General features: G+C 40.4%; 1 protein-coding gene across 2 annotated transcripts in view; it reads left to right on the top strand.

Moving 5' to 3' along the window:
* Positions 1–24,326, top strand: part of NLRP3 (NLR family pyrin domain containing 3) — a 54,492-nt gene that overhangs the window by 2,100 nt on the left and 28,066 nt on the right. Inside the window, exons 3-7 of one of the 2 annotated variants that reach the window (XM_060636538.3) lie at positions 3,915–4,013; positions 4,735–6,496; positions 9,121–9,291; positions 11,261–11,431; positions 16,603–16,773. In XM_060636538.3, coding sequence (XP_060492521.1) covers positions 3,915–4,013; positions 4,735–6,496; positions 9,121–9,291; positions 11,261–11,431; positions 16,603–16,773 — 2,374 coding nt within the window. The remainder of the gene's footprint in view (positions 1–3,914; positions 4,014–4,734; positions 6,497–9,120; positions 9,292–11,260; positions 11,432–16,602; positions 16,774–24,326) is intronic. The other variant, XM_060636540.3, reaches the window with a different exon arrangement.

Here is a 24,326-nt window from a genome sequence, read left to right on the forward strand (position 1 = left end):
TGGTTTCCTTCTAGCTCCTTTAAAAATCAAACTCATGGCCCATTTACCCCCTAGGAACTGTGGACATGTTGAGGGTAGAGTTTTTCTTTCTGGCTTGATGTTTTGAACAAGGGAAGGGTACAAGAAAGGGCTCAAAGGAACCTAGAAGATCACAGGATGATGATGTTGAGCTAATAGAAAGGAGGAATAAAAATGAATCAGCAGATCAGGAGAAGTATGGCAAATGGGTCAGTGATATGGACATAATGAGGGAGAGAAACATGATAATGGGGGCATGAGGTGGGGATGCACAGCAGCAGGATGTTATAAAAAATGCATATAATAATATAATTAAAATTGTGTCCTTACTTATATACTAATTAACCAAATTAAGGTGTAATAATCATAGTGGCAGAAGTGGTTGGCTTAAGCAGTTTTTATGGATTTTGGTAATTCCTTGTAAGAACTCCATGAGGCTGGCATTTTTTTAAAATTTTATTTGTAGGCTCTACACCCAACATAGGTCTTGAACTCACAACCCCTAGATCAAGAGTTGCATGCTCTACCAACTGAGCCAGCCAGGTGCCATGAGGCTGGCACTTTCAAATGAACTTTCAGTTTCATTACTAAATAAGACACTCCAGACACAAAAAGACAAACACAGTATGATTCCATTTATAAGACCTACTACAGTGGTTAAATTTATAGAGACAGAAAGTGGTTGCTAGGAGCTGCAGGCAGTGGGGAATGGGGAATTGTTTAATGGTTATAGAGTTTCAGTTTTGCAAATAGAAGATCATTCTGGAGATTGGCCAACAACTTGAAGTGAGTCTGAAAGAGATTCTGGTTGCCTGAGACTCTGTTTCAGTCAGATCCAAGACCTGGATTCAGTGCCAGGTGTGCCTTGGGCTGGATTCTGGCTCTTAACTACTATGCTATCTTGGCTTCTGTAACTGGGCTCTGAGATGGAAGAATTATAACTAGGGTTAGAAGTCTGTTTTTGTTTTTGTTTTTGTTTTTGTTGAGGGGGAGAAGATTGTAGGGTGAGGTTTTAGATTAAGAATTAAGTCATGGTTTTGGTTTGAGTTAATGTTTAGATTTTGTTTTGTGACCGAGTTATCAATAGCATTTGCATTCAGAATAAGTAGACACCTACCTGGAATATTTAAAAAAAATTTTTTAATGGTTATTTATTTTTGAGAGAGAGAGACAGAGTGCAGCATGGGAGGGGCAGAGAGACAGGGAGACACAGAATCGGAAGCAGGCTATAGGCTCTGAGCTGTCAGCACAGAGCCCAACGTGAGGCTTGAATTCATGAACCATGAGATTATGACCTGAGCTGAAGTTGGACAGTAAACCAGCTGAGCCACCCAGATGCCCCCTTACCAGGAATCTTTTATGTTGCTCTTGGGTTCCTGCTCATCTAAAATTATCTCTCAAATATTTCCCCTGGTTGCTTAGCACTTGTTCTATTGTACTTTAATTTCTCTGGTGAAATGCTTATTTGGGATGTGTAATTTAGTGACTGTTTAGATCTATGATTCTCAACTGTAGATGCATGTTGGAGCTTTCGAAATATATTGGTGCTACAAACAGAAGAATGAAACTGGACCATTTTCTTACATCATTCACAAAAATAAACTCAAAATAAATGAAAGACCTAAGTGTGAGACAGGAAAGCATCAAAACCCTAGAGGAGAAATCAGGCAACAACCTCTTTGACCTCAACCACAGCAATTTCTTGCTCAACACATCTCCAAAAGCAAGGGAATTAAAAGCAAAAATGAGCTATTGGGACTTCATCAAGATAAAAAGCTTCTGCACTGCAAAGGAAACAATCAAGAAAACTAAAAGGCAATTGACAGAATAGGAGAAGATATTTGCAAATAACATATCAGATAAAGGGTTTTTATCCAAACTATATAAAGAACTTACCAAACTCAACACCCAAAAAACAAATAATCCAGTGAAGAAATGGGCATAAGACTTGAGTAGACACTTTTCCAAAGAAGACATTCAGATGGCAAACAAACACATGAAAAGACGCTCATCACTCATCATCAGGGAAATACAAATCAAAATCACACTGAGATATCACCCCACACTTGTCACAGTGGCTAAAATTAACAACTTAGAAAACAACAGATGCTGGTGAGGATGTGGAGAAATGGGGACCTTCTTTCACTGTTGGTGGGGAAATGCAAACTGGTGCAGCTGATCTGGAAAACAGTGTAGAGGTTCCTCAAAAAATTAAAACTAGAACTACCCTATAACCTAGCAATAGCACTACTAGGAATTTATCCAAAGGATACAGGAGTGATGATTCAAAGTGGTGCATGTACCCCAATGTTTATAGAAGCACTTTCAACAATAGCCAAATTATGGGAAAAGCCCAAATGTCCATCAACTGATGAATGGATAAAGAAGATGTGGTTTATATATACAATGGAATACTACTTGACAATGAGAAAGAATGAAATCCTGCCATTTATGACAACATGGATGGAACTGGAGGGTATTATCTTGAGTGAAATAAGTCAGAGAAAGACAGATAACATATGTTTTCACTCATATGTGGATCTTGAAAAACTTAACACAAGACCATGGGGGAAGGGAAGGGGAAAAATTAGTTTCAAACAGAGAGGGGGAAAACACATAAAAGACTCTTAAATACAGAGAACAAACTGAGAGTTGATGGGGGTGGATGGGGGAGAGGGGAAAATGGGTGATGGACACTGAGGAGGGCATTTGTTGGGATCAGCACTGGGTGTTGTGTGTAAGTGATGAATCATGGGAATCTAACCCCCAAACCAGGAGCACACTATATACAATGAATGTTAGCTAACTTGACAATAAATTATATATATATATATTATAGAGACTAAGAATGTGGGTATATATATATATATATATATATATATATGTATATATATATATATATAATCTGTTTATTTAGTTTTGAGAGAGAGCGAGAGAGCACATGAGCAGGGGAGGGACAGAGAGAGAAGGAGTCACAGAATTTGAAGCAGGCTTCAGGCTCGGAGCTGTCAAGCACAGAGCTTGAACCCATGAATTGTGAGATCATGACCTGAGCCGAAGTTGGAAGTTTAACCGACTGAGCCACCCAGGCGCCCCACTGACAATAAATTATATTAAAAAAAAGAAATATATATGTATATACACACACACACACACACACACACACACACACATATATATATATATATAACTTTTATTTTATATTTATTTATCTATTATTATACACAATGGTGCTGGACCCTACCTCAGATAAATTGAAAAATAATCACTGCGGGTGGAGTCCAAGAATCAGTATTTTAAAATATGTTCTTATTTATTTTGAGATAGAGAGAGGGAGCAATCAGGGGCAGGGTAGAGAGAGCAGGAGAGAGAGAATCCTAAGCAGCTTCCAGGAGTCAGCACAGAACCTGACATGGGACTGGAACTTCTAAACCATGAGATCATTACCTGAGTCAAAATGAAGAGTCTGACACTCAACCAACTTAGGCTACCAGGTGCACCTCAGAGTCAATATTTTTAAAGCTTCCTAAGTGAATCTCAAGTCAGCTGGGATAGTGAACCACTGAGTTAGACAAACTTGATTGGTAATTCTTACTTTGGGAGACTAAGAATGTGGGTATGACTAATTTCAGACATTTGGGGGCAGGGAAGGATAATCCTGCTGGTCCATAGCCATCTTGGGGATATTTAGACATTTAAAAGTGCATGAATGCCACGAAGTGGATGTCCAGCTGCACACCTGTCATTTGCAGCTCTGAGCTCTGTTTTTGTTTGGGAGAGATCTGGAACAGGGGACTTTGAGCTGTGCCAGCTGTTGGGTACTGGGTCTGAATTATGTCACCTTAGTCAGGAGTCCTGGCTTTTAAATTTGTATTTCTTTTTCCTTTTGTTTTCAGATAATGCACATGTGGTATACCGGGAAGAAAGCCTTGAAGAAGAGTGGATGGGTTTATTCGGGTACCTATCCAGAATCTCTATTTGTAAAAAAAAGAAGGGTAAGCAATGGGAATAGTGCTTCCCATTGGGTTTGGAAATCCTGCTTTGGAGGCTGGGAAGCTTGTTCATCCTATATGTTCCTGCTCCTTGGGGGTACAGAGGCCCATTTCAGGAAATCCACTAGAGCTGAAGAAACAGATCAGTGTTCACATGGCTCCTTGCAGTCCCAAGGGAAGTCACTAAGGGGAGGTGATTGAGTGTTTCAGGTTTTAAAAAGTATGGGATGCCGGCCTAAAGGAATAAGATAGAAGAAAAATAAATGACTTTCTGGGGGCACCTGGGTGGCTCAGTTGGTAAAGTTGATTTTGGGTTAGGTCATGATCTCATGGTTCATAAGTTCCAGCCCTGCAGCAGGCTCTGAGGTGACTGTGAAGAGCCTGCTTGGGAGTCTCTCTCTCTCTCCCTCCCTCTCTCTCTCTCTGCCCCTTCCCTGCACTCTCTCTCTTTCTCTCTCTCAAAAATAAATAAATAAACATTGTAGAAAAGGATTTTCTAGTAGGTGACAGTGCCTGTGGCACCTTGCTGTTCTTCTGCTCAGCTGTGTATAGGAAGATTTTGACATCCTAGATTTTCTGGGACCGTCTGTACCTGTGCAGTGAAGAGAACCTGCACTTTCCATTTCTTAGCTCTGGTCATCACTCCCTATGGACCAGAGACCCTTGTTGAGAGCTCTCGTGTGCTTGGGCTTCTCCCAAAGTCTACCTTTCTGTTTTGCCTCAGATTACTGTAAGAAGTACAAAAAACATGTGAGGAGCAGATTCCAGTGTATCAAAGATAGGAATGCTCGTCTGGGTGAGAGCGTGAACCTCAACAAACGCTATACCAGGCTGCGTCTTGTCAAGGAACACAAGAACCAGCAAGAGAGGGAACATGAGCTCCTGGCCATTGGCAGGACTTCAGCCAAGATGCTGGACAGCCCTGTGAGCTCCCTGAATGTGGAATTACTGTTTGAGCCTGACGACCAACACTCTGAGCCTGTTCACACGGTGGTATTCCAGGGAGCAGCAGGCATTGGGAAAACAATACTGGCAAGGAAGATCATGTTGGACTGGGCATCAGAGAAAATTTACCAGGACAGGTTTGACTATTTGTTTTATATCCACTGTCGGGAAGTGAGTCTCGGGACACGGAGGAGCCTGGGAGACCTGATTGTCAGCTGCTGCCCAGATCCAAACCCACCCATATGCAAGATTGTGAGCAAGCCTTCTCGGATTCTCTTCCTCATGGATGGCTTCGATGAACTTCAGGGTGCCTTTGATGAGCACACAGAGGCGCTCTGTACAAACTGGCAGAAGGTAGAGCGGGGAGACATTCTCCTGAGCAGCCTCATCAGAAAGAGGCTGCTTCCCGAGGCCTCTTTACTTATCACCACGAGACCTGTGGCTCTGGAGAAACTACAGCATTTGCTGGACCGGCCCCGTCATGTGGAGATCCTGGGTTTCTCAGAGGCCAAAAGAAAGGAATACTTTTTCAAGTATTTCTCAGATGAGCAGCAAGCCAGGGAGGCCTTCAGGCTGATTCAGGAGAATGAGATCCTCTTCACCATGTGCTTTATCCCCTTGGTCTGCTGGATTGTGTGCACTGGGTTGAAGCAGCAGATGGACAGTGGCAAGAGTCTTGCCCAGACATCCAAGACCACCACTGCAGTGTACATCTTCTTCCTCTCCACTTTGTTGCAATCCCGCAGAGGGAACCAGAACCACGATGTCTCTACTAACCTCCGGGGTCTCTGTTCCTTGGCCGCAGATGGAATCTGGAACCAGAAAATCCTGTTTGAGGAGTGCGACCTTAGGAATCATGGCCTTCAGAAGGCAGATGTATCTGCTTTCTTGAGGATCAACCTATTCCAGAAGGAAGTGGACTGCGAGAAATTCTACAGCTTCATCCACATGACCTTCCAGGAATTCTTTGCTGCCATGTACTACTTGCTGGAAGAGGAGGGACAGGGAGACACAGGGAGCTTGCTGTTGAGTGGTTCCAAGCTTCCCAACCGAGATGTGACAGTCCTTCTGGAAAACTATGGCAAGTTTGAAAAGGGGTATCTGATTTTCGTTGTCCGTTTCCTCTTTGGCCTTGTCAACCAGGAGAGAACCTCCTACTTGGAGAAAAAACTGAGTTGCAAGATATCTCAGCAAATCAGGCTGGAGCTGCTAAAATGGATTGAAAAGAAAGCCAAGGCCAAGAATCTGCAGATCCAGCCCAGCCAGTTGGAGTTGTTCTACTGTCTATATGAGATGCAAGAGGAGGACTTTGTGCAAAAGGCCATGGGCCATTTCCCCCAAATTGACATCAATCTCTCTACCAGAATGGACCATGTAGTTTCTTCTTTTTGTATTGAGAACTGTCAAGGTGTGGAATCACTTTCCCTGAGGTTGCTTCATAACTCTCCAAAGGAAGAGGAGGAGGAAGAGGAGGAGGAAGTGCAACACTGTGAGGTGGACCACTGTGTCCTCCTAGATCCTCATGCTGCCTATACTCACCGGTAAGACAATTTGGCTTCAGGCAGGTGGTAGAATGGTAGTGTTGCCTTCACTTTCTAGTCACCTTTCTCTGGGCACTTTCTCTCTTCCCACTTCTCAATTGTCTTTAAAATGTGGTTGCAACAGAGGCACCTGGGTGGGTCAGTCAGTTAAGCATCAGCCTCTTGATTTTAGCTCGGGTCATGATGACATAGTTCATGAGATCGAGCCCCACATCGGGCTCTGCACTGACAGCATGGATCCTGGTTGGGATTCTGTCTCTTCCTCTCTCTCTGACCCTCCCCTGCTAGTGTGCGTGCTCTCTCAAAATAAGTAAATAAGCATTTAAAAAATGTGGTTGCAACAGCTACATAATAATGCCACCACCACCCATTTCTACCAGACTCCTTCAGCGGCAGAGATTGACTAGTAGAGGAAAGGTAAGTGGACAAACGGATGAGAAAAAAGCCAACACCACCACCACCAACAACAAAATAAACGTTTGGTGGATGTGAACTCAGTGCAAGGTATTACGTGGGGAAGAGAGTTGAATGCAAGTGTTGTGAACTCAAATTGCTTGTAATCTACTTGGGGCTCTAGTGCATAGTATCCAGTCAATTCCCAAGCAGCAAAACAATCACAGTGACTGTCCCAGGAACAGAGAGGATAGAGGGCCTTCGGTGCTGGAGGGAGAAGTTTCTCAGAGGAGTGAGGTTGGAGCTTGCCATGAATGATCTGTAGGATGTGAGTGAGTGTAGGAGAAGGTAAAGGGATTTTGGCAGTGGTGTCTGTGTAACAAAGTATAAATATGGTCTGAGGAGCAGTGTATGTAGGAGACTATGGGGGACTGACATGACTTCATTGGAACAAATATAATGAGAGAAACTGAAGGAAATAGGGCTGGAAAGGAGAAGGTATTTTTAAGCTTTCACACTGTGTTTATAACAAGGAAGTCACCAAGGTCTTCCTCTTCAAGAGCACCCTCTTCAAGGTCTGTTCACCGACTTTGTAGGGGATTGGAAGCCAGTTTCTGTGTCTGTACAGCAAAGCAGTTCAGTTCCCTGACCTCTGAAATCCCTGCTTGGACAGCGCCACAGCTACGGTGGGAAGGTAGATGCTCTGCATGTGCTTGAGTTTAACCTGCAAAAACAAAACAAAACAAAACAAAAACAAACAAAAAAAACAATCCCCCCCCCAAAAAAAAACACTTGACATGAGACAAAATTAAAGAGATAGGGGGCTTGCCCTTCTACTAGGAGCAATGAATTTTCATCTCCCTCTGTCCCTCTTGGCAGCACTTCCAGGATGATATTTATTTATCATTTGGTCATCAAGGACCACCCACTGGGGCTTCAGTGTCACTGAGACCCAGGCCCTGCTCACAGTGATGTAAGGTTTGGTTGTGGGGACAGTTGGGACACAAGAATGGACTATAGGGAGGAATTAGCTATGGCAAGAACACCTGCAGGATGCACCAGAAGCCCACCGTGGGGAGCCCTTGAGCAGCTGGACTCTGAAGGATGGATCATGAGGAGCCAAGCATGGGCAAAGGCAGCTCAAACAGAGGGGATAGTGGGTTCATAAGGCAGGAGTTGGGGAAGCAGGATATGTCTCTATGGTGGGAAATAGTTCAGAATAGCTGCAGGGGGGTGGGAGGGAGGGAGAAAGAGACAGGAAGTGAGGGAAGGAGGCATACCTGCTCATTAGGGCCCTAAAAACCAGTCTGAGAAGAGACCTGACCATGCTTACACAGCCATGGAGAAGGCTTGCAGAGACTTAGACTAAAAGTCCTGATAAAAAGCCTGACACCCATCTTGCTAGATGACAGTTATGTTCTTCAGAAGGTAGGAGCTTGCTTTGTGAGTTCTGGAACCTTCTGAAGCCAGCAGCATGGGCATCCACCTCATGCTTGTTAGAAGTGCAGAATTGCAGGCCCAGTCCTAGACCCACAAAGTCAGAATCTGCTTTTCAACATGAGCTACACATTGGAAGCACTGGAAGTCTTAAAAACATAGATATGCTTGGTCCCATCTCAGAGATTCTGACTTATTCCTATGGAGAGGCCTGGCCTAGGGGTTTTTGAGAGCATCACAGATGCTGTTATGTAACCAGTGTCAGAACTAGGCTCTGAATCACTTCCAGAGTGTCCATGGCCTTGGGCAGGACAGCTGACCAATGAGAGGGGAGGAGAAGGACATCTGACAGAGGGGATAGGGGGTGCACAAAGGCAGCCAGTCACAGGCTCAAGCCATTTCCATAATAAGGTGTGTAGGACAGTCGTACCAGGGCCCCCTAGCCTTTGTTATTCCTCAGTATGCAATCTTTGTTTCTGTGAGTCATTTCTTTTTTTTTCTCTAAGTTTATTTATTTATTTTGAGAGAGAGAGAGCAGGGGAGGGGCAGAGACAGAAGGAGGGAAAGAGAATCCCAAGTAGGCTCCACACTGTCAACACAGAGCTATATTCAGGGCTCAATCCCATGAACTGTGAGATCATAACTTTAGCTGAAATCAAGAGTCAGATGCTTAACTGACTGAGCCATCCAGGCAACCTCTGTAAGTCATTTTATAATGCTTGGGAAGTCTTGGTCTGGTGCCAAGCCACTCCTGATTTTCCTTTCTCTCTTTCTTCCTTCCTTACAATTTCTAGGTTGGTGAACTGCCATCTCACTGTTAGCCTTTGGCAGGGTCTCTTCTCAGTCCTAAGCACTAGCTGGAACCTCACGGAACTGAACCTCAGTGACAATGCTCTGGGGGACCCAGGGATGATGGTGTTATGTGAGATGCTCCAGCGTCCTGGCTGTAATGTTCAGAGATTGTGGTAAGAACCTGCATGTGTGTGTGTGTGTGTGTGTGTGTGTGTGTGTGTGTGTGTGTGTGTATGAGATTTAGGGAGGACTGGAGGAAGACCTCAGGGTACAGATAAGTGGTTTATTAGTTTTCTAGGGCTGCTATAACAAAGTACCACAAACCCAGAGGCTTAAACAACAGAAATTCATTTTTTCACAGTACCAGAAGTCCAAGATGAAGATGTCAGCAGGGCTGGTTTCTTCTGAGGCTTCCCTCATTGGCTTACAGATGGTGGTCTTCTCCCTGTGTCTTCACACGGTCCCTGTATTCATGTCTGATATCCTCAAAGACACCAGTTGCATTGGATGGGGGTCAATTTAATGACCACTTTTAACTCTTTAGAGCCTGATCGCCAAATAGAGTCACAATTCTGAAATCCTAGGATTAAGACTTCAACGTATAATTTTTGGAAGGAATGGTGGACACAATTCAGCCTATAAGAGGTGGGAAGGCAGAATGAATTGGAGGCCAGTTGTTCAGGAAGTTTCAAATGGGGAAGAATGAAGGAGAAATGAAATTAAGTCATTTGTTGGTGATGTGGCAAAAAGTGCCTGACCTTCAAGGTCTTCCATTTTCTCACCGGCCATCCTCTTAGATGAGAATCAGAGAATTTCATCATGTATAACGGCTACCTAGGCTGGACCCCATCAAAACATTTTGTATACATTGAAATGTCACAGGGACTCTCCTTTAGCTTTCTTAATAAAGAGTGGTTGCTCTGAGCCCAAACTGTGAGTCAGACTTACATGCCTCAAGAGGAGCACACAGGTGTCTGAGCCATCACCCAAACTCTCTTCCATAACACATCTGCATTTTGGATGGGCTACACAGCCAGCGTTAGAGTCTACCACTCCAGGGTGTTTTCATAAATCCCTCTCTTGATCACCATACCCACCCCAACACCAAACTTACCAATTTTACCTCCTATACAAACCACTAGCCCAGGTCCAGCAACCATGATTACTTGCCTGGATTTTGTAATGGCCTCCAAGACCATCAGCTTCATGGGTCAGGATTCATGTTTATCTTTCCATTGTCCCTGAAATGTCAGGATAAGTGTCTCAGCAAACATTAGTGCTCAAAAATACATACTTAATGAATATTGACTGGTCTCCCCACATTCACTTTCACCACCTACAATTCTAGTCTCTATATAGAAGTCAGAGGGTTATTTAGAAAATTCTACTTTGATCATGCCATTCTTTTGCTTCTCTCTGCTATTTTGATAAATTACAAATCCCCTTCTTGCCTTCAAGGTCTGTTTTTGGCTCTTTACCTGTCTCTTTATATCTATCCCACGCCATTCTCCCCACCTCCCTGGTGGGTGTCCCTGTGTGATTCCAGAGAGTGAGACACAAACCAGGAGACATGGGTGATAATGATTTATTTTACCACAGTGATTTAGTCATACATTTACTTCTAGTTGGTGTGGAAATGGGGGCAGAAAGGAAGATTAGCAGGTTCTAGGATGATGAACTACTGTCCTGGAAAGGAGAATGTTATTCTTGCTCCTCTGACAGGGACACATAGTTGTTGTCGGTGGTGATGGTGATAGCGGTGTGTGTGTGTGTGTGTGTGTGTGTGTGTGTGTGTGTGGTTGTAAAACAAGTCAAGAATTAGAGCTTCCTGCTATTTCAGTGTAGGTGGAAGGCTGGGATTTAATCATCAAACAGAACAATGGGGACAAGATTAGCAAAGAGAAGTAGATGGGTAAAGCCCTAGAGTAGTGCCCACGTGAGGGATTTTCACAGTAAGTCTCAGGCTGTGTGCAGGAGTTCTGATAGGATGACACTTTACATAAGTTTGGTTAAGATTTTCCCTTTGTGACATGAGACCACAAGTGCCCCTGTTTGGTGCTGAAAACAAGCTTAGACTGGAAGGCAGTGATGAGATAAGCAGCCTGTGTTCTGATGCTTTCTGCTTCTGTACTTGGCATGAAGGTTGGGGCGGTGTTGCCTTTCCTATCAGTGCTGCTTCAACATCTCCTCGGTCCTGAGCAGCAATCAGAAGCTGGTAGAATTGGATCTGAGCCACAACAGCTTGGGAGATTTTGGAATCAGACTTCTTTGTGTGGGACTGAGGCATGTATTCTGCAATCTGAAGAAGCTCTGGTGAGTCTGAGATATTTTCCTTCGTGAGGAAAGCAGGAGCTGTGGCTTCAATGAGCCAAGATGGGCGATTTTATTTTATTTTATTTTATTTTATTTTATTTTTATTTTATTTATTTTATTTTATTTTATTATTTTTTTAAATATGAAATTTATTGTCAAATTGGTTTCCATACAACACCCAGTGCTCATCCCAACAGGTGCCCTACTCAATATCCATCACCCACCCTCCCCTCCCTCCCACCCCCATCAATCCCTCAGTTTGTTCTCAGATTTTAAAAGTCTCTTATGGTTTGGCTCCCTCCCTCTCTAACCTCTTTTTTTTTTCCTTTGCCTCCCCCATGGTCATCTGTTAAGTTTCTCAGGATCCACATAAGAGTGAAAACATTTGGTATCTATCTTTCTCTGTATGACTTATTTCACTTAGCATAACACTCTCCAGTTCCATCCACGTCGTTACAAAAGGCCATATTTCATTATTTCTCATTGCCACATAGTATTCCATTGTGTATATAAACCACAATTTCTTTATCCATTCATCAGTTGATGGACATTGAGGCTCTTTCCATAATTTGGCTATTGTTGAGAGTGCTGCTATAAACATTGGGGTACAAGTCCCCCTAGGCATCAGCACTCCTGTATCCCTTGGGTGAATTCCTAGCAGTGCTACTGCTGGGTCATAGGGTAGGTCTATTTTTAATTTTTTGAGGAACCTCCACACTGTTTTCCAGAGCAACTGCACCAGTTTGCATTCCCACCAACAGTGCAAGAAGGTTCCCATTTCTCCACATCCTCGCCAGCATCTATAGTCTCCTGTTTTGTTTATTTTAGCCACTATGACTAGCGTCAGGTGATATCTGAGTGTGGTTTTGATTTGTATTTCCCTGATGAGGAGTGACATTGAGCATCTTTTCATGTGCCTGTTGGCCATCTGGATGTCTTCTTCAGAGAAGTGTCTATTCATGTTTTCTGCCCATTTCTTCATTGGATTATTTGTTTTTTGGGTGTGGAGTTCGGTGAGCTCTTTATAGATTTTGGATGCTAGCCCTTTGTCCAATATGTCATTTGCAAATATCTTTTCCCATTCCATTGGTTGCCTTTTAGTTTTTTTGATTGTTTCCTTTGCAGTGCAGAAGGTTTTTACCTTCATGAGGTCCCAATAGTTCATTTTTGCTTTTAATTCCCTTGCCTTTGGAGATGTGTCAAGTAAGAATTGCTGCAGCTGAGGTCAGAGAGGTTTTTTTCCTGCTTACTCCTCTAAGGTTTTGATGGTTTCCTGTCTCACATTCAGGTCCTTCATCCATTTTGAGTTTATTTTTGTGTATGGTGTAAGAAAGTGGTCTAGTTTCATCCTTCTGCATGTTGCTGTCCACTTCTCCCAGCACCATTTGTTAAAGAGACTGTTTTTTTCTGTTGGATATTCTTTCCTGCTTTGTCAAAGATTAGTTGACCATACTTGTGTGGGTCCAATTCTGGGGTCTCTATTCTATTCCATTGGTCTATGTGTCTGTTTTTGTGCCAATACCATGCTGTCTTGATGATTACAGCTTTGTAGTAGAGGCTAAAGTCTGGGATTGTGATGCCTTCTGCTTTGGTCTTCTTCTTCAAAATTACTTTGGCTATTCAGGGCCTTTTGTGGTTCCATGCAAATTGTAGGATTCCTTGTTCTAGCTTCGAGAAAAATGCTGGTGCAATTTTGATTGGGATTGCATTAAATGTGTAGATAGCTTTGGGTAGTATTGACATTTTGACATTATTTATTCTTCCAATCCATGAGCACGGGATGTTTTTCCTTTTCTTTGTATCTTCTTCAATTTCCTTCCTAAGTTTTCTATAGTTTTCAGCATACAGATCTTTTACATCTTTGGTTAGGTTTATTCCTAGGTATTTTATGCTTCTTGGTGCAATTGTGAATGGGATCAGTTTCTTTATTTGTCTTTCTGTTGCTTCATTATTAGTGTATAAGAATGCAACTGATTTCTGTACATTGATTTTGTATCCTGCAACTTTGCTAAATTCATGTATCAGTTCTAGCAGATTTTTGGTGGAGTCTATCGGGTTTTCCATGTATACTATCATGTCATCTGCAAAAAGTGAAAGCTTGACTTCATCTTTGCCAATGTGGATGCCTTTGATTTCCTTTTGTTGTCTGATTGCTGATGCTAGAACTTCCAACACTGTTAAACAACAGCAGTGAGAGTGGGCATCCCTGTCGTGTTCCTGATCTCAGGGAGAAAGCTCTCAGTTTTTCCCCATGGAGGATGATATTAGCTGTGGGCTTTTCATAAATGACTTTTATGATGTTTAAGTACGTTCCTTCTATCCCGACTATCTCAAGGGTTTTGATTAAGAAAGATGCTGAATTTTGTCAAAAGCTTTTTCTGCATCGATTGACAGGATCATATGGTTCTTATCTTTTCTTTTATTAATGTGATGTATCACATTGATTGATTTGCAAATGTTGAACTAGCCCTGCATCCCAGGAATGAATCTCATTTGATCATGGTGTATAATTCTTTTTATATGCTGTTGAATTTGATTTGCTAGTACCTTATTGAGAATTTTTGCATCCATATTCATCAGGGATATTGGGCTGTAGTTGTCTTTTTTTTTCTGGGTCTCTATCTGGTTTAGGAATCAAAGTAATGCTGGCTTCATAGAATGAGTCTGGAAGTTTTCCTTCCCTTTCTATTTTTTTGGAACAGCTTGAGAAGGATAGGTATTATCTCTGCTTTAAATGTGTGGTAGAATTCCCCTGGGAAGCCATCTGGTCCTGGACTCTTATTTGTTGGGACATTTTTGATAACTGATTCCATTTCTTCGCTGGTTATGTGTCTGTTCAAGTTTCTATTTCTTCCTGTTTGAGTTTTGGAAATGTGTGTGTGCTTAGGAATTTGTTCATTTCCTCCAGGTTGTCCAGTTTGTTAGCATATAACTTTTCATAGTATTCCCTGATAATTGCTTGTATTTCTGAGGGATTGGGTGTAATAATTTCCTTTTCATTCATAATTTTATCTATTTGGGTCATATCCCTTTTCTTTCTGAGAAGCCTGGCTAGAGATTTATCAATTTTGTTTATTTTTTCAAAAAAACAACTCTTGCTTTCATTGATCTGCTCAATAGTTTTTTAAGATTCTATATTGTTTATTTCTGTTCTGATATTTATTATTTCTCTTCTTCTGCTGGATATGGGGTGTCTTTGCTGTTCTGCTTCTATTTCCTTTAGGTGTGCTGTTAGATTTTGTATTGGGGATTTTTCTTGTTTCTTGAGATAGGCCTGGATTGCAATGTATTTTCCTCTCAGGACTGCCTTCGCTGCATTCCAAAGCATTTGGATTGTTGTATTTTTATTTTCATTTGTTTCCATGTATTTTTAAATTTCTTCTCTAATTGCCTGGTTGACCCACTCATTCTTTAGTAGGGTGTTCTTCAACCTCCATGCCTTTGGAGGTTTTTGAGACTTTTTCCTGTGGTTGATTTCAAGCTTCATAGCATTGTGGTCTGAAAGTATGCATGGTATGGTCTCAATTCTTTTATACTTATGTATAAAATGTGACCCAGTATGTGATCTATCTTGGAGAAGGTTCCATGTGCACTTGAGAAGAAAGTATATTCTCCTGCTTTGGGATGCAGAATTTAGAACTCTGCAACCCTGAGATGGGAGATTTTAGCATGAGAATGACCTTCACTGCTCAGAAGATTTCCCAGTGTTTATCAATAATTCAGTCAGTTAGTGTTTCCTGTGGGAAGAGCCACATACCAAACCTTAGAAAGGAAGTTAAATAATCAAATATATCATGCTTGCCTTTAAGGTATTTATAGTCTAGCTGAGAAAATAAAACCCCCATAATGCATTGTTCCAGAAGGGTTTTGGGACTTTATGACAAGCCCTTAGTCTCCACACTAAATAGGAAAAGAGGTGCTAACACAAGAGTGGCAGACACTTGATATTTTATGCAGCTCTCACTAAATGATTCTGGGAGACTTGAATTTTGAAGAAGAGAAAACACTTCAAAATGGTAAGGCCAAGTTATACCCATTTTAATGGCAAAAAAAAAAAAAAGTAACGAGCATGAGCCTGGGTGGCTCAGTCCATTGAATGTCCACCTCTTGATTTCAGCTCCATTCAGGATTCCAGGGCCATGGGATGGAGCCCTGGGTCGGTTCCACGCTGAGTATGGAACCTGCTTAAGATTCTCTCTCTCTCTCCCTCTCTTTTCGTCTCCACTCCTGCTTTCTCTCTCTCTCTCTCTAAAATACAATTAAAAAAATAAAACAAAATGAAAAACAGGTGTTGGTGAGGATATGGGGAATTAGGAACCGTCACACATTGCTGATGGGAATGTAAACTGGTACAGCTGGTTTGGAAAACAGTATGTCAGTTCCTCAAAAAATTGGACATAGAATCACTATATGATCCAGCATTTTCACTTCTGGCTATATATAGGAAAGAGCTGAAATCAGGCACCCAAACATGTATCAGTACACATGTGTCTATAGCAGCATTATTCACAATAGCTGGAAGGTGGAAACATCTCAATACCCATGGATGAATGGATTAAAAAATGTGGTATAGGGTGGGGTTGGGGTGGCATTTGGGGTGGAGGAATGTGGTATATGCATGCATACAGCCTTAAAAGGAATTTAAATGAATCTTGAGGACATTATACTCATTAAAATGATCCAGATTAAAAAGTGCAAATATATATGATCTGGCTTATAGGAAGTACCTAAAATAGATTCATAGAGGCAGGAATACAAATAGTGGGTCCCAGGGGCTGGGGGAGGGAGGAACAGGGAATTTGTGTTTAGTGGATACCAAGTTTCAGTTTGGAAAGATGAAAAACTTCTGGAGATGGATGGTGGTCATGGTCACACAACAATGTGCATGTACTTAAATGCTACTGAACTGTGCACTTAAAGAGAGTAAATTTTATGTCGCATGTATATTTTAACACAATAAAAGTAAGTATAGGGAGCTGAAAAGATGTGGAGTTGGCATGGGCTTGGATGGTACTTTCTATTACACCAAATAAAATGAAATAAAAAGTTAGCATAGAGTTTAGCCCACTTTTCCCATGTATGGATGGGAGTAGAGGTAGCATCAGATCACGTGCATTCTTGACTCACAGAGGTAAGAGAAGGTTTATGACATTCTGCCATCTTTATGGAAGGTTGGTCAGTTGCTGTCTCACATCAGCATGTTGTGAGGACCTGGCATCCGTCTTGAGCACCAGCCAGTCCCTGACCAGACTCTACTTGGGGGAAAATGCGCTGGGAGACTCAGGAGTTGGAATTCTATGTGAAAAAGCAAAGCATCCACAATGTAAGCTGCAGAAACTGGGGTAAGTCTTCATGGGTATCTCAGCAGAAAAGCATGTTCTCTCCATGGATGTATGTTTGGAAAATGTGGATGGGGGTTGCGGTATAAAAGACTATACGATGGAGTTGAGGGTAGAGAATGGAGGAGACAGACTAGATACTACCTTCTGCTAGTAAGGTATTTATGACTACAGAATTGGAAATTCTTAGAGTTGAAAGAAACCTTAGGGATTGTGCAGCCCAATTCTCCACCGAGTGAAACACTTTTTTCTAAGACATTCACATGGATAGTAACCGGTTTTGTGTGTGAACACTTCCAAGCACACCAGTCGTTGCTGCACAATGTGGCCACTGCAGAGCAGAGAGTTCTTATTTCTATGCAGCACCTTCTTTGGTTTCTGTGCATTGTTCCCTGTTCTGCACCACCTCTCCCCCCCTCCCCCCCGCAACTCCACTGGGTTCTGCTGAGAGATGCGGATCTCAATTCCCCAGAGACAATACTCACACTCTAGGTCTTCTCATCTCTTGCCTGGATGACTCTAAATGCTCAGGTAGGATGTGGCTTCACATCTTTACCTATGTAGTCATGCTGTCCTAGGTAAGAGCTGTTCTGTTATTGTTTCTATTTGAAGTACATTGCCCAGATCCAAACCTGATACTCTTAATGATGTATGGTGGAATTTTCACCTCCCATGGCAGGGTACTGTACTGTCTCAGGGGGAACTTGTTATTTCCTTGTTTTTGGCAGTCATATCAGATCACAAGTTCACATGTGTAAATAATAATGTGAAATTCTGGTAACCAAATATCTGCAGACACCAACTGGGTGTCTTATAAGTCAATTCCATTTTGACGCCATATACTCAGAGTTAGTGCAGACCCCCACCCCTTCAGGGCTCAGTCATACATGTTCCACACACTGGCAATGCTAGATACCAATTGCAAGCAGTGGGCACAGGTTACTTGCACTTCCTTCTGACTCAGCTATGAATTGGTGGTTTCCATGATCCCCTCCTCAGGTTTGAAAATTTTCTAGAATAGTTCACAGAAGCCAGAGAAACAAAACTTACATTTACATTAATGATGAAAGATATTATGAAAAATACAAATAAACAGCCAGACGAAGAGTCACATATGGTGAGGTCCAGAAGGGTCTGGAACACAGGAACTTCTGTCCCCATGTGGTTGGGACAGTCTACCCTCCTGGTACATGGATGCATTCACCAGCCCAGAAGGCTCTAAATCTTATTTTCCAAGACATTTTATAGAGTTTAATCTCCAGCCTTCCTCCTTTCTCCTTCCTTGAGGTTGGTGGGTAGGGCTGAAAGTTCCAATTCTCTAATCACTTTGTCATTCTGGTGACCCACCCCATCCTAAGGCCACCTATGGCCTCCCTTTAGTCGTCTCATTAGTATAAACTCAGATGTGATCAAAAAGGGCTTCTCTGAGGGTCGCCTGGGTGGCTCAGTCACTTAAGCCTCCAACTCTTGATTTTGGCTAGGTCATGATCTCACAGTTTGTGAGTTCAAGCCCTGTGTTGGGTTTTGCACTGACAGTGGGAAGCCTTCTTGGGATTCTCTCTCTCCCTCTCTGTCTGCCCCTCCCCAGTCCCTGCTCTCTCTCTCTCTCAAAACAACAAATAAAAATTTTTAAAAAGGGGTTTCTTTGAATAGCAAAATAGACAGATAGGAAATTCTTTAATTTCCACTTAGGGGGATTAAAAAAAACACATTTAGGATATTTCAAGGGTTTTAGAAGCTCTGTGCCAGGAAATGGGGACAAAGACCAAACATATTTCTTATAATGGCACAAAAAATATTTACTGATAATCATGTACTTAAACATGTATCATTGCTCTTCCATGATCTTAACATAGTTTATCTCAGCGGCCTCATAAAAATTATGCCAAGTAGGTAGGTATCAGTGTCTCCAATTTAAATTAGGAGAAAGTGAGACTAAGAGCGCTTAGGACCTTTGCCTTGGGACACCCAGCTGGATGGCTGTTGAACCCACTGTCTGCTCCCTTAACTCCAGTAAACACTGTCTCATGATGTGTTGCTGCTGCACTTTCTAGAGGGCTTCTACATCCTGCTCTCTCCGACCTGTGTGGACCTCACATTTACCTCTGCTAAATTCCATCTTGTCTTTGTTTTGACTGATTGTTTAGGCATCTTTGAATTGTGATTCTGTCCATGTTACCTCTACCTACAACAAGCGAATTGTAAATGTCTTCATTCACATTACTGATGTAAATACCAATCAGATCAGCACCAAGGCAAAATAGAGCAAGAAGGTTCTTTACTGAGGAATAATCCATTAATCCATAATTAAAACCTCTATATGTTCATAACACTCTGATGTCTCCTACCTGTCACATCAGCCCAACCTCACATATCACCGTATCTCTTTCCTTGAAGAGGCCTTTATTGAATGCCTCCATATCCTCTCCTTATTAGTCTACCTCAGCAATTTGGCTTCTGCTGCTCTTGGTTTGTTCAACAGATATCTTTTGGCTACTTTGTTTCTGGTCACTTGTAGGTGCTGACAGTGGCAGTGAGTAAGAGATCAAGAGTCTGTTTTTACAGACATTCTTATGGGGGCTACAGACACTAGACTCTAGACAGGCAGACAATATACAACACACGTAAATAGTATAATAAAAACTGCAATCACGATGAGGGCTACTTTCTTGCCCACCTTCAGATCAGGTGCCATTGGATCACGTACTACATGAAGTGAAAGTGTGAGCCATGCAGAAGCCAGGGGAGAAGAAATACTCCAGGAAAAGAACAGAAGGGAAGAGGCCCAGAGCATAGACTCTCTGGTGGCCCTCTGCGGTCCTGGCTGTAACTTGTACATCTTTCCCAGTTTTTATTTTAGTTGACATCTGTTGCCTTTAATTCCACTCATCTTCTTCCTGAAACTCTTATCTCTTGTTTTTGGGGTGCTACTCAGTCTTTCCTGCTAATTTTATAGCTTCCTCTTCTTTGGGTCCTGCATTGACTTTGCTTCCTGTGGTCTGGGGATTTCACCACTGGTTTTCTTTTTTGTTTTTTTTACTGATGTTTTTACACTCACTGAGAACTTTCATATGCCCCTTAGTTTCAAAAACAACATGTATAGAGATGGATCAGAAAAACAGGTCTTAAACTTATATATTGCTTTATTGCTTATTAGCCTTTAAAAATAGATTTTTATATCTTAGAGCACTTTTAGATTCACAGCAGGGTTTGAAGGAAGGTACTGAGACTTCCCACATACCTTCTGTCCCCACCATACATAGTGTCCCCCATTATCAACATAATTAGAGTGATACATTTGTTATAACTAATGGCTGACACATCATAATCACCCAAAGTCCACAGTTTACATCAGAATTCACTCCTAGTTATGTACATTATATGAGTTTGGACAAGTGTATAATGACATGTGTCTACTACTATAGTATCACAGAAAGTGGTTTCACTGCCCCCATATCCTCTGTGTTTGCCCTATTCATCCTTCCTTTTTGCTCATCCTTAGCAACCACTGTTTTTGCTTTTTAATTGAAGTAAACATACAATGTTATATTAATTTTAGGTGTGCAACAAACAGATTTGGCAATTCTATACATTATGCTATGCTCACCAAGATAAGTGTAGTTACCCTCTGTCACCATACAACGTTATTACAATCTGATTGACTATATTCCGTATACTGTACTTTTCATCTTCATAACTAATTTATTTTATAACTGGAAGTTTGTACCTCTTAATCCCCTTTACCTATTTCACTCACTCCCCTGCCCTCTGGGAACCACCACTTTGTTCTTTTGTATTTTTGATTCTGTTTTGTTGTTGTTGTTGCTGTTGTTGTTGTTGGCTTGTTCATTTGTTTTGTTTTTTAGATTCCACATATAAATGAAATATATGGTATTTGTAAATGGGATAGTTTTCTTAGTTTTTTTTTCTTCTACTTCATTATTAGTATGTAGAAATGCAACAGATTTCTGTATATTAATTTTGTATCCTGCAACTTTACTGAATTCATTTATCAGTTCTAATAGTTTTTGTGGTGGATTCTTTAGGGTTTTCTATATATAGTACCATGTGATTGGCAAATAGTGAGTTTCCTTCTTCCTTACTACTCTGGGTTCCTTTTGTTGTTGTTGTCATCTGATTGCTGCAGCTAGGACTTCCAGTATTATGTTGAATAAAAGTGGTGAGAGTTGACATCCTGTCATGTTCCTGATCTTAGAGGAAAAGTTCTCAGTTTTTAACCATTGAATATAATGTTAGTTGTGGCTTGTCACAAATGGCCTTTATTATGTTGAGGTATGTTCCCTCTAAAGCCACTTTGTTAAGAGTTTTTATCATGAATGGATGCTGTATTTTGTCAAATAATTTTTCTGCATGTATTGAGATGGTCATATGGTTTTTATCCTTTCTCTTGTTAAAGTGATGTATCACATTGATTTACAAATTGGTTTGTGATTTACAAACCAATCAATTGGTCATTGATTTACAACTTGGTTTGTGTGATTTACACATTGGTTTACAAATATTGAGCTACTCTTGCATCCCTGGAATAAATCCTCCTTGATCATGATGAATGACTTTTTAAGTATTGTTGAATATTTTGTTGAGAATTTTTTCATCTGTGTTCATCAGGGATATTGTCCTGTAGTTTTCTTTTTGTTGTGTCTTTGACTGGTTTTGGTATCAGTGTAATGCTGGCTTCATGGAATAAATTTGGAAATTTTCCTTCCTCTTCTATTGGGAATAGTTGAGAGGGATAGGTATTACTTTTCTTTAAATGTTTGGTAGAATTTATGTGAAGCCATCTGGTCCTGGAATTTTGTTTGTCTGTAGTTTTTTGATTATCAATACAATTTCTTTAATTGGTCTCTTCAAATTTTCTATCTTTTCCTGATCCAGTTTTGGAAAATTATGTTTCTAATAATTTATCTATTTTTTTCCTAAGATGTCCAGTTTGTTGGCATATACATTTAAATAATATTCTTTTATACTCATTTGTACTTCTGTGAGGTTGGTTGTTATTTATCCTCATTCATTTCTTATTTTACTTTTCTGAGTCCTCTTTCTTTCTTGATGAGTCTGGCTAAAGGTTTATCAATTTTGTTTGTAAATTCAAAGAACCAGCTCTTGATTTCATTGATCTTTTTCATTGTTTCTTTAATCTCTATTTCATTCATCTATGCTCTAATCTTTATTATTTCCTTATTTCTACTAGCTTTTGGTTTTGTTAGTTCATCTTTTTTATTTTTCTCTTTCCCGTGTTAGGTTAGGTTGTTTATTTGAAATTTTCCTTGTTTCTTGAGGTAGACCTCTATTGCTACTAAGTTTTCTCTTAGAAAAGCTTTTGCTGCATCCCGAAAATTTTGGATTGTTGTATTTTCATTTCCATATGTCTCCATGTTTTTTTTTTTTTTAAACTTCCTCCTTGATTTCTTGGTTGAGCCATTCATCGTTTAGGAGCATGTTGTTTAACCTCCATGTATTGGTGATCTTTCCAGATTTTTTCTTGTAATTGATTTCTAATTTTATATTGTTGAGGTCAGAAAAGATGCTTGATATCACTTTAAACTTCTTAAAGTTACTGACAATTGTCTTGTGGCCTAACATGTGATCTTTCCTGGAGAACGTTTTATATGCATTTGAAAAGAATGTGTATTTTCCTATTTCTCATTGGAATGTTCTATGTATATCTGTTAGGTCATCTGGCCAATGTGTTGTTCAAAGCCACTATTTTCTTTTTGATTTTCTGTCTGGATGATCTATCCACTGATGTAATTGGGGTGTTAAAATCCCTTATTATTGTATTACTGTCATGTTCTCCCTCTGTGTCTGTTAATAACTGCTTTATGTTTTAGGTGTTCCTATGTTCGGTGCATAGATACTTATAATTGTTATACCCTCCTTTTCAATTGTTCCCTTTATCATTACATAGTGCCTTTCTTTGTCTCTTGTTACAGTCTTTGTTTTCAAGTTTGTTTTTTCAGATATAAGTATTGCAGCCCTGTTTTTTTTTTTTTTTTCTTCTTTTTCTACTTGCATGGTATATGTTCATCTTTTCACTTTCAGTCTGTGTGTGTCTTTAGGTCAGAAGTGAGTTGTTTCAGGCAGCATATAGATGGGTCTATTTTTTTTTATCCATTCAGTCAGCCTATATGTTTGATTGGAATACATAGCCTATTTATATTTAAAGTAATTATTGATAAGCATTATTTATTTCCATTTTGTTAATTGTATTCTGGTAGTTTTTGTAGTTCCTTTCTTGTCCTCTTGCTCTCTTCCTTTGTGGTTTGATGGCATTCTTTAGTGTTGTGCTTTGATTCTTTTCTTTTTGTGTATGTGTGTGTGTGTATTTATTTTGGTTTTTGATTTGTGGTTACCATGAGGTTCATATATAGCATCTTATGGATATAACAGTCTATGTTAAGTTGATGGTTGCTTGAACACATTCTAAAAGCACTACATTTTTACTCCCCTCCCATGTTGTATGTACATGATGCCATATTTTATACCTTATTTTAAATTTTGTGTATCTCTTGACTGAGGTTTGTAGATATAATTGATTTTACTACTTTTGTGTTTTAACCTTCATACTGGCTTTGTAAATGATTAATCTACTACCATTACTGAATGTTTGCTTTCACCGGTGAATTTTTTTCCTTTTATAATGTTCTTACTGCTAGTTATGTGTTTTCTTTCCACTGAAGACATCCCCTTTAACATTTCTTGTAAAGCTGGTATGGTAGTGATGAACTCCTTTAACTTTTGTTCATATGGGAAATATTGTATCTCTCTATTCTGAATGATGATCTTGCTGGATAGAATATTCTTGGTTGCAGAGTTTTTCTTTCCAGCATTTTGAATATGTCATACCAGTCCCTTCTGGCCTGCAATACTTTTGCTGAAAATTTTTAGAATTCTTTTGATCATTACTTTGTTGTCATTTAAATTATTATGTGTCCTTGTGTGAACCTCTTTAGGTTCATATTGTTAGGAACTCTCTGGGCTTCCTGGACCTGGATCTATTTCCTTCCCCAGATTAGGGAATTTTTCAACTATTATTTCTTCAAATATGTTCTGTCTCTTCTCCTTCTGGGATCCCTAGGATGTGAATGTTATGCTTGACAATGTCACTGAGTTTTCTTAACCTATTGTAATATTTTATTCTTTTTTCTTCTTGCTGTTCAGCTTGCTTGCTTTCTGTTACGTTATCTTTTAGATGGTTGATCCATTCCCCTATATCCTTAAATCTGCTGTTGATTCCCTCTAGAGTATCTTTTAGTGGATTGGATCTATTGTATTTGTATTGGATTGTATTGGATTCTTTATCCTGGCTGGTTCTTTTTTATATTTTCTATCTTTCTGTTGAGGTTCATCCACTCTTAAGTCCAGTAAGTATCTTTATGACCATTACTTTGAATTCTTTATCAGGCATATTGCTTATCTATGTTTTACTTAGCTCTTTTGTTGTAACTTTGTCTTGTTCTTTCATTTGGAACATATTCCTCTTCCTCCTCATTTTGTCTGACTCTTTGTGTTTGTTTCTATGTATTAAGGAGGTC

Source organism: Panthera onca, chromosome A1, assembly GCF_046562875.1.
Source record: "Panthera onca isolate mPanOnc1 chromosome A1, mPanOnc1 haplotype 2, whole genome shotgun sequence".
Taxonomy (NCBI): domain Eukaryota; kingdom Metazoa; phylum Chordata; class Mammalia; order Carnivora; family Felidae; genus Panthera; species Panthera onca.